Here is an 11,401-nt window from a genome sequence, read left to right on the forward strand (position 1 = left end):
AGAAGAAGAAGGAACGTTTCAACTTTAACTTAATTGATTGGTGGTGCCTGAATTGGTTTTTTTCTCTCTAAGAAGTTTGAATGGATGGATTAATCCCGCTACAAATTTCCCTTTTACAGGGTGATGGTTGTTATCTTTGAGAAAAGCATCAAATAAATATTCGTTCAACTTAAAAAAGAAGTATTGATAATTTTAATATATTTGTGAAACGAAATAATCAACAAACTGATAAAGTTTTCTCATCTGAATACATATATAAGTAACTGAATACCATTTAAACGGAATGAATATTCATTTATTTAACTGAAAACGTGAGATCAGAAAATGGCAAAAATTATTCTCTACCTAAATATAAATTATTGCAATCAAAGTAAACCTCTTATATAATATGCAATAAAAGCAACGCAAAGATTCTGGTGGATATATACTTTTTCCCGTTGTAGTCGTTGGTATTTTTGGTACGTCGAGGTATTTTTAATTCAGCGGTAATGGTACGGTTACTTTTGCCTAGACTATGAAGACTTGAGAATAATGCACGAATTTCAAATGATCGCTTCTTGGTTTTACCCATTTTGAAACTTACAAGTCTGAATTTGCGAGAATAAAAACAATTCGTATACGAACTCTCCAAAAAGATGTCTTGGTCCAAAAAGTATAAATTTCAGCACTTACTTGTGTCTCCCAGGACTAACTGAGACTAAACTATAATCATAAACACCAAAGAAGTAATAAACAATGAGCCTGTACTTCCAAGTTTCAGCTTGTCGCATTCACCGACAAAATATAAACATGCGGTTCTATGAAGTAAACAATTAACACGTTGATTGCCAACTATGAGATAACTCGTACATTGCTTTCTTTTCTAGGACGCCAACTACGAGTTATCTCGTCCAGCGAATATTTGCCATTTTTGTGCAGCTACGATGACATAAAATTTATTAAAAAACGAATAAAAAATATAATTATAAAAATTAGTTCAAATTTACGAAATAAAATAATATTTTATTGTTTGTGGAACTTCTGAAAGCAATCTTACGCACAAAGGACTGGCTTTTCTTCACATGCTGGACAGAAACAACGCGTTTCTCTACGTTTTTTTGCTTGGGTACTAATACGACATGGCTTTGTCGGACGCTGCTTTTTTTCGGTAGGTGGTAGACTTTCTAACTAATGAAGCTCTTGCAATAATTTGTTTCGAAACTATTTGAATCTCTTCTCCAATCATCTCGACGACGAATTCTTCTCTGAACTTGATCAGTTTTATCTTAGAAGAAGTTACTTTTTGATTATATTTTGTGAGCATTGTGTATATATATATATATATATATATATATATATATATATATATATATATCTATAATATGTAAAGAAACCTTTTTCTATCTATCTAATAGTCTTTCTTAGATTTGCGTAGAGCTCAATTTCATTTTGAGTCACTGGTCTTTTCTTATCCGTATTGGATTCTTGATAAATTAATTATAATAATGATTATAAAACAAAACACTCAAGAAAGACGCAAATGTAATGCACTTGACAATATCTAAGATACTACTGACGAATATGGATGCGTATATATGATTTAGCTTTAGAGAAGCGACCGACAGGTCGAATCGTGTCTGTGCGTGTCTGCGTACGAATTAACTCGTAGTTGGCTTCCGCGAAGAGATTGATGTTACAGAAGCCAACTAAGAGATAATTCGCAACACTTTTTTTATGCTTTTGATGATAACTATGCACTAGAATTTGAGTTTTTAATAATATAATATAATTAAATCAAATTGTCATTTTAAACGGAATTCTGAACTTGCTGTAGCAGTCAACTGACACCATTATTTTTGGATTGGACATAGTTTCGATTCTTGTTTGACAATATGAAATTTGTTAAAGTATATTGTAATTTAATGAATGGATTATGGGGTAGTGATTGACTGGTAGTGTATGTCTAACAGCTCTACAATACAATTGAAGGGACATAAACTAACTTAATAAAGTATCTCTATCAGAATTCTTATTAATCCATACTTTTCTTATAAAAACAAAAATTACGAACAAACCAATGGGACACGAAAGGGCTCAACTATACATATCTTTTACACAAGCAAATTAGGTTATGAATGACATAATTTAACCTGTTACATATGATAAGTTTCATACTATTTTAATTCAATAGTTCCATATACAATTCACTTTATGTATAGGGTGTTAAAAAAATATGGTCCCCTTTTTAGTATAGATAGAAAACTGAAAAATATTCACATTTTTTACGATTTTGCCTCAATTACTGGCAACATTGTACTGAAATTTTAGACGAATATGTTTTGGAAGCTGATATACTCAATGAAGTTGTTTTTATGTCTGCCTCTCATAGAGGGCACTAGTCCGCACCAAGTAGTATTGATCATAACTTTTTCAATATTGTATTTGTTAAGCAAAATTGTAAGTAAGATGAGTTACACATCAATCAATTTTATACCAAAAAGCTACTTTTGATGAAACTCGATACTGTGTACCGTTTTCGGAATATTTTGATTTAAAAATTATGAAGTAATAACCGATGCTGGTATAAACTATTGATTATTAGTTATTATTATTATTAATTAGTAAGCATTATGTGAATTGAGAATTTTTTGTCGCGTCAATGAGACCACATATATGAAACGGATACAATTGGAAAAAATGGGACTGACGGCTTTTTTCTAACGTTTCATAAAAATCCAGTCTAATCAGTATAAGATTTTGTATTTCAAAGTTAAATAAGTATGAGAACTGAGCTATTGAAGGCGTTAGTGTGAAACAAACAACAATTTGATGATGTTCTGTGACTCAAACTGTTGTTTGTTTCATACTAAGGCCCCCAATTGCTGAGTATAATTATTTAACTTGGAATTTTACACGGTAATACCATTTTATCTGAGTTTGCCATGGAAAACTGTCATTAATTGATATATTCTTTTTTTTTAACGCTGTTTAATCTTTAATACGGATGACGTTACGAAAATTTTTTACTGAACAATTTCCAAATATTTTTCTATCTAACCTAGAGACGGGATAACATTTTTTTAAACAGCCTTATACATACACAAATCGTTGGTAATAAATCGAGTTTGAACTTTGGAATATCATTAAAGGCCGGAAAGATCCATTGCGTGCACCGTTAAAAAATTATGCTTTCATTGCAAAATTACATTATTGTCAAAATTACATGCGCTGTATCGAAAGCTGTTCAATATTGCAGATGGTCCAATCTGTAAAGTCATTATGGAGTGTACTTCTATTTTACTTATTTAAATAATCCATCAAAGATGCCTTAAAATTTCCATTATATCAAAAACTCGAGACACGTGAAGTCCATTTTGGATATCAACTTTTTGATAAATCATATGATTTAATTATAAGAAAAAAATTTATTGGAATTCAATATACAAATTCACAACCAAAAATATTTAACGACCTTTTAAACTGTCCTCATGGTATTTTAATCGATTTTTGATGGTGCTAATTAAAGGATATTTTCCTCCTCCACAATTTCCAAGGAAATCATCAGTATCTAATGACCATATCATTATACCCGATAAGTTCCATAATACGGTAAAATCAACTTTTAGTTTTAAAGAATCTTCATCTTCAAATCCAACCCATTGATCTCCCCATACTCTATGCGGAACTTTTTGTTCATCGTCCCAATAGTAAGTTGAATTAATACTACAGATCTGTAAAGAATGATTCATTAGATTCAATAAAATTCCACAGTATGGATAAAATATATTGTAATGAAATACAACGGCAGAATACTAAAATGGAAGAATCCTTTACATAATTGGAACTCAGCAAAATTAATAGAGTGAGGAATAAAATAATAATGTCAAATAAAGATTATATATGTACATAGAATTGATTATAGAGATAAAGGAATAAACATTAAATTTTCATTTGATTGATTTTCCAATTTTCAATTTCTGTAATCTTTCAATTATATAAATAAGAAAGAAGAAATAACGACAGTGTACTCTAAGTGTATTGCAAAAAAAAATCGTAGGAAAAAACATAATTAAAAAAGTGATAATCGTTATAAAAAAAACTATAAAAAAACGAAACGATTTAGTTACGGAAATGATTAAAAAAATATCGGGAATATCAGTAGTAATCTGTAAACCAAATAGTTCCTTACAAAAAAAATTAAAAAAATTCGAGTGTATGAAGTTTTGGGGAGTTTCGGAAACATACTGATTAAAGGACTTCAAGCGATTAATTGAAATCATTAATTAATTCCAGAAGTGTGCAAGGATTCGAGATTAAGGAGCCAGTACGAGGTACCAAAGCTAAATGGACTTCTGAAACATATTGGACTAAATTGTTAATGTAAATTTAAACATTTTAATCTAATTTCACAAATTGTCGTTATCTAATGTGAACGTAAATCAATTAAATAACAGTGACAGATAGATAGTGACAAATTTTAATGCTATTTTCTAACATCTGTCATCAATTACAGATCAAGAATAACGACATAATAATTATATATTATTATATATAATAATTCTTCTAATATTTGATCTAGATCATTATTTCGAATCAACATAACTATTTAGGATCATAAATAAAAATTTTGTTATTATTTTTTTTTTACATTATTATGAAGACTTACGGAATGAAAGTAAATGTTTTGGAATACAGAAGAAGAAAAAACGAAATTTTTAGTAATACGGATATTAATATTCCGTTTGTTTTTACTATACTTTGAATCATGAACGATAATTCTTCACGATTGACACACAACCTTCTTTTACCTTTTTTTTCTTTCTAATTTATAGATGTCACCAGACAAAAAACATTACCTTTGTACAAAGTGGTCAAAAGCTTAATTTGATGAAAAATATTTTTTCATTTAATTTCATGTATAGGTAGATAGTTTACCTGTTTAGGTTGTGTAAGTAAAAGGGGCAATTGCTTGATAAGTCAACCAATAAAACACAGTTTTTTTACCTCTTTCTTTTTGATTCATATAAATTCACTCAGTTCAGAATTTTAACCATTGTTCAAATGTGACTTGATTGAATTCGTTGTACCTATCCGAATATTCAAGTTTCAAATTTGCAAATTTCCACGTGCGTTCTTTGGGGGCATATTGTGATATCGAATTGGCAAGTTTGTTAAAAATGTGTAATTTTACAGAAAATATACATACAATTCATATTTATCGAAAATTTTTAAAATGGTAATTAAGTCAGGAAAGCATTACACTACTTCTCATAAGAGAAAACAAATTTGCAAATATTTGAAAAACGTGAGAATTATTGATAATAAACAAGCTAGTTGTTCAAGTACTGTACCTTTAGCAAACTATTCATTAGAATTTTGTCAACCGATTATTGATTGAAATACATAAAAATTGGTTTACAAATTAAACTAACGCCCAAGTAAATGATTTGTAGAGTGCGACTCCCCTTTCAAATTTTCAAAATACGCCTTGAAAGTTTCCTAAAAATTTCAGCACTTTCCGTTAATTTTCATTGTGCTGAACTCTAGCCTTAAACATTTTTGCTGATGAAACACTTGGTCATGAATTACCACTAAAGCCTTTAAGTTAAGTCGCTCAATTTCGCCCGGAATTTGATCGTGACGCGCTGTTGAATATTTCGCTTCTCGATTTTAGTAACAAGCACGTCTAAGATACAATACAAACATATAACTGAGATAGTACTAATGACGCAGTAGAAGTTCCCTTTTCTTAGGGTTACTATAAGTACATCATAAAAAACCAGTTTCATTACTCAAGTCTCAGACTTTGCATTATATTTAGAATTATGCCAGTTGTATTTGTGATTTTATAGATTATGAAGAACCGAGAAGTAAACAGAGTTAACTTAACTTTAAACATATGCTAATATGTTCATGAATTGTTTGAGAATACTTCTACGCAACACCTAAGCAAAATGAAAATATTATCAAGTTACGTTATTTTATGAAGACACTGTATCATTCACGTCTTAACACATACTTCATTATATCCTAAGAATCCTGAAATTTCTGTATAAGGTCCCTTAGAACCGGCACCAATTATAGGCGCGTATAGTTCAGTATTTGATTTGTCTTTGAGTTTGAATGATCTTCCATATGTAACCACTCCCATATTTATCTTTTTATTGTCAGCATTTTTGTACAACCAATACTCTATACTAGTGGCCTAAAACGTTTGAGAAAAATTAGCTACATATTGAAGATTCTTGATATTAAGTGACCACACATATACGTGGGTTGTTTGAAAAGTTTCCGACGTCAACCTGAAGAGAGATTTTAGCACTTATCAATATAAATTGGGAACATTCAAGTCATTTTGGATGTTAAACAATCACTAAGTCAATTAATAAAATTAGATCATTGTGAATATTTTTTTTAAATGGAAAATATTGAGTGTCGAGCTGTGATTGAATACATCTACGCAGACAAAGAGATACTGCCTCCTTTCATAACTGTAGATGAAGCCCGGATCCGAAACTACATTACTTATGTGTGGTTTATCGAATATCTTCAATAACGTATTATATATAGCCTGATATTATAAAGGGAGACATTTCAAAAGAGCCACCGTGTTTGAAGAAAAAGAAAGTGCATTTCCAAATTAGTCCACCACCTATTGTATTCACCAGATTTGACCACCAGTGATTTTTTCTTTTTTTCTCCCCTCAAGTTTCATTTGTAGGAAAGAGATTTGCATTATTTTGAGAAGAAAGACAGTAAATATTATGGAAGAAAAATGCGTCAGATCGGACACTTCATCTATAGGTGGAATATATGGCAAGATAGTTTACTGTGGTCCTTTTTTCGACTTATGCATCTTGGAAAACTTCAAACAACATCGTTTTCTTGTACGCTGCTATTTTTTTTCTTATCGAATAAACTATCTTTCAAAGAATCTAAATAGTTTTGTTCGACTGCTTTTCACAATCAATGGTCCAATAATGGTGGTGTATTGAGTCCTGCTGCAGTGATTCTGAGGTCATAATCATCATCATCATGTTGAAAAATGAAAATGGTTATGGGAAAAAAAATGTCTAGTCTAGTATCTTTATCAGGTCGGATACTTTTTCAGACAAACCTCGTATGTAAAGAAGACCGAAATCAGCCAAAGCTATCTTATCTATGTTTTGATGTTTTGATAATATGAATTATTTTATATCATAAATCATAATTGTACTTACGACTGTATATGTTGAATTCCGTCCATGATCGTAATCTTTTGAAGAGGCATGTAAAGGTGAAACATGTCCAACAAAATTGTCAAAAGCTCCATGGTAATCAAAGCTCAAAACGTTCATCATATCCAAATTTCTGGAAGGAAATATTTTTTTGTGAAGAAAGATAAGTCACAACATATTTTAGAATATGTTGCAAATATAATATAGAGGGTTTTCGGTTGATAGAAGGTGTACAAGGAAAGTTCTGACTTCAATTCATTGATTTAAGCTGAGAAAAGAATTATGAATGATTTATTGTTGTTACCGTATGATTTTCTGACAAACATATCTTCTATTCTAAATTCGATTCTTTTTATTTTTTAAAATAGTGGTATTCCATGTTATTATTTCATTGATAATATTTTAAAGTAATTTGCAAAGTCATCTAGTTAGTAACTGATAAGTTGAAAGGAAAAAGATTGAAATGATAGGAACTAGACTTAAGAAATTAGAATAATTATTATTAAATTTTACATTTGATAGCAATTTGTATAAATTGAAACTTACTCTGATACTTCTTTTACGTTGTACAGTTCAATTTTATCTATGATTCCAGCTACAGCGGCTGTTACAAGTAATCCTCTAGGTTGATACATGCTTTTAAAATCCTTTAGTAACTCTACGAAATTTTTCTAAAACACACAGTCGTTAAATATTTTTTGGGGAATTTCGAAGTAAACATCTTTAGGAAATGGTCAGATAATGTTATCTGTGAGATGCTGTGAGTGTGAAACTAATCTCTGAATCCATTATTATATTTAACCTGCCTCAATTCTAGATCACAATTTCTTTCTGTGTAGAACAACAAATACTATTATGCAAAATAAATCTCATTTCAAATCTTATCAGAATAATGGTAGCGATACTAAGATATACATCCATGTCTGAACTTCTAGCGTCCCAGCGGTCAATTAACCTCTTATTCATCCACAACGCCCCTCTTTTGGCTGAAACATTCGTTTTAAGAAACTGTCTGGATCGACGAAATCATGTTAATAACCCATTTGTAGATATATTATGGGAAAACAGTAAGATGAACCGATTAAACGAATCGAGTCCGAAGTTGGTCACCAAAATCGTTGCAACGATTTTGGTGAGCAACTTATACGATCTTGATATGTTATTTTTTTCCCATTATTTAGTCTTCATCAATCGATCTAAGCAGCTAACAAATATTTTGGAACATTTTGCTTACAGATATGAAAGTAGTGGATGACATTAGAGAGGGTGAAGTTGGTAGAAAGTAGATAGAAATATGAGTGAATTTTCAAAAGTCTTATAAGCCGTAATTTCTGTGAATTCTTGATTTATTTAATAAATAATTAGAGCTTCGGTCTGTTGAAAATGGAATAAGTTAGCTTAAGAAGATCGATTTGTTATTGCTTACGATTAGCTGGAATACTAACTTACCTTGTCCTCTGATTCTGTATCATTTTCTAAATTAGCATATTCCCAAAAAATATCGACTCCATCGAAATTATATACTTCAATCAGAGTAAGAGCTTCCCAACCAAGTTTTTTCCTCTTAATTGGATCTGCTGCCACTATTGAAATGTTTTTAGAACCCTCTTTCCAACTTCCCAAACTTAGAAGTACTTTCAAATTTGGATTTTCTGATTTCAGCTTTCTGAGGTTACGAAAACCTTCTGAAATAATATGAAATATTTATAAGAATTCTTAGCACCTCCTAAATTTGTTTGCTAGAAATTACTGAATATAGCGCTGTCTGTACTGTTGTCCTCCATTTACGTGTGAAGCACTTTACTAATATCAATAATTTTCTTTTTCGCTCGTACTCGTATAGTACATACTTTAATGTATCGTTTGCATTTCGTACTCAATACCAGATTTTCGATATAAGATCTGTTCGTATACTATATTAAAATCTATTGCTGGTAGCCATTGTCAATTGTTAATAGTTCTGACTGTCTTATTATTGTGGATAGATTAACATTGACATTGACATTGACATTGATATCGACATTAACATTGACATTGACACTGATATCGACATTGACATTGACATTGACATTGCAACACCGTGAAGTAGTCAAACTATAAATTCGGCTTTAATCTCGTTAATATAAGCCCATAAATTTTATACCTGTAATCTCTAGAATATTTGAAATACTGATGAAAAATAGAGTGTACTCCTATTTAGAGCAAAATAATTTTCGGGTAATCTTGAATGTTATTGAGAGTCTTGAGGAGGGTAAAAACACGTATTATTGCTTAAGAAAGAACAGTATAGATTCCGAGGTAAATGTTTGATGCTACAATCCTAACGAAAATCTAAAGGTAGCTAGAGCACAAGCTAAAAAAATAATGTCTGCAAAACGAGGTACCAGAGAGGAATTATTGGTAATCTTATTAGATGATTCCGGTGTTCACTGGGGGTAGCATACAGACTCACTGTGCTCAAAAATTTCATCGCCGCTTTTTAGCGCCTCCTCTATCAGCAGTAATCGTTTTATACACATAATTTACTTGATCCACAATCATCTGGCTTACGATATTCCTCTATGGGGCAACTTTAGCAGAGTTCAGAGGGTTTTTAACCTTCAGAAGAGTTCTTTGCGTATTATTCATAATACAAGAAGTAGAGTACATTACTTTTCACGGAATATGGGATCCTGTCATGGCTTTTCATGTATATATTTGAAACATTACTGTAGGTATATTTTGGTTATACCACCAGAGGGTAGACTCATTCTTAGCTACATCAAATACATACCATAATGTCCGCCCTCATCAGCATCATTAGATTCCCAAGGATCTAGAATGTTCAGTGTACCATCATCAGTCGATCCTATAAAAGCAAATATAATGTGAGTACAAAGATGTGCATCTATATTCGGTACATCGAATTTTCCTTCTGATGGTCTGTAGATTGCCCAGCTCGAGAAGTAACATACTATATTGTAACTAGTCGCTAAAAAAAAAACAAGAAAACATAAGTACAGAAAAAAGTAAGCTATTTCTATAATTAGCTACTGCAAATATCTTATATCCAAAACTGAAAAAAGCTATGTCCATAGTTAACAAAGAAATCATCATATAGAATCTTACTGTATACGAGGGTCATTTGTAAATATCAGCTTTGTAATACAACACGAGTATATTTAATTGTATCGAAAACACCAACAAACATAATAAAACAAAAATTCCCCAGAACCCGACAACTTTTATAAGGTATACACAGATGCTTCAAAAAACCAAGATGAAACTGGAGCCTTTTCCTACTCAGAAAACATTTCGAGATACTTTGTACTCCCTCTTATTACATCTATACACTTCACTAAACTGTTTGCTATCCTAGAAGAACTTAACAGATTGGTGGTTGATTTTTTCACGACGTAAATACGGTGCAAAAGAATCTAACAAATCTTGAAACGTATCTATGTTGACAATGTAGTAGCTTTGGAGAACTGTTAACAATTGATGATTTAAATGGGAAAATCAGTTAAGAACGAGGAACGTTCAGGAAGTCCCTCGACCTCAAAGCAGTTCAAAATGTTTAGAGAGTCGACAAATTTATTTTGTTTAAAAAAACGAAGAAACTATTCTAGATTTTAGTGGAAAACTTGCGTTTTCGTACGTGGGAAAAGGTGCAAAAACCGTATCCAAGTTACTCTTTATTACCAATAAATCTGCCTGTTTTTCCATATATTTTATTCTTAATACCTAGTGACTTTTAAAGGCTTTAGATTATTGATAGAACTTTGGTGAAAATGAAATTAGGTGTTGTATTGATTATATGAACTATTACAATTTTAGTTATTTATTCATTAATTTTATATTCAAATTCCTTATATATTTTAAATCAACTTGTGAATAAACTTACCCAAGCTCCAACTTAACAGAAACGCTGTTACCGACAGTGGTCCTAAAAACACAAGCATCTTCATCTTACTCTCAGAAAAAATATATATGTCAACTTCTATTTATCAGTAATCAAAATACCAATGGAATCAATTTGATAATTTTGGAGATAGATAACGTTTTCCATTCAAGCAGATGAGATACATAGTTTTAATTCATTAATCAACAAATCAAAAGATAGATAATAGAAAAATACAAATCACACCAAAGTGGATGTACCTAATTTTGATTGGAACATGATATCATTTAGATGTAGTGCGAGATATGAGGAAGACGTAGCTAAT

General features: G+C 30.9%; 1 protein-coding gene across 1 annotated transcript; it reads right to left on the bottom strand.

Moving 5' to 3' along the window:
* Nucleotides 1-3,384: 3,384 nt before the first annotated feature.
* Nucleotides 3,385-11,194, bottom strand: LOC130901081 (acidic mammalian chitinase-like). The gene is made up of 7 exons (XM_057812169.1): nt 11,080-11,194; nt 9,970-10,167; nt 8,646-8,881; nt 7,743-7,867; nt 7,200-7,329; nt 5,999-6,184; nt 3,385-3,710 (listed from the first exon to the last, which is right to left on the bottom strand). The coding sequence occupies exons 1-7, from the start codon at nt 11,141-11,143 to the stop codon at nt 3,444-3,446; spliced, it is 1,206 nt and encodes a 401-aa protein (XP_057668152.1). The 5' UTR covers nt 11,144-11,194; the 3' UTR covers nt 3,385-3,443.
* Between the last annotated feature and the right edge of the window lie 207 nt (nt 11,195-11,401).

Source organism: Diorhabda carinulata, chromosome X (assembly GCF_026250575.1).
Source record: "Diorhabda carinulata isolate Delta chromosome X, icDioCari1.1, whole genome shotgun sequence".
Taxonomy (NCBI): domain Eukaryota; kingdom Metazoa; phylum Arthropoda; class Insecta; order Coleoptera; family Chrysomelidae; genus Diorhabda; species Diorhabda carinulata.

What these genes read in the sequence shown, in the direction of transcription:
- LOC130901081 (XM_057812169.1), bottom strand. Translation starts at nt 11,143, where the DNA reads ATGAAGATGCTTGTGTTTTTAGGACCACTGTCGGTAACAGCGTTTCTG. An exon ending in TGATGAGGGCGGACATTATG is followed by an intron (nt 8,882 to 9,969) that starts GTATGTATTTGA and finishes ATATTATTTCAG; the next exon opens with AAGGTTTTCGTAACCTCAGA. An exon ending in GGAATTCAACATATACAGTC is followed by an intron (nt 6,185 to 7,199) that starts GTAAGTACAATT and finishes CAAACGTTTTAG; the next exon opens with GCCACTAGTATAGAGTATTG.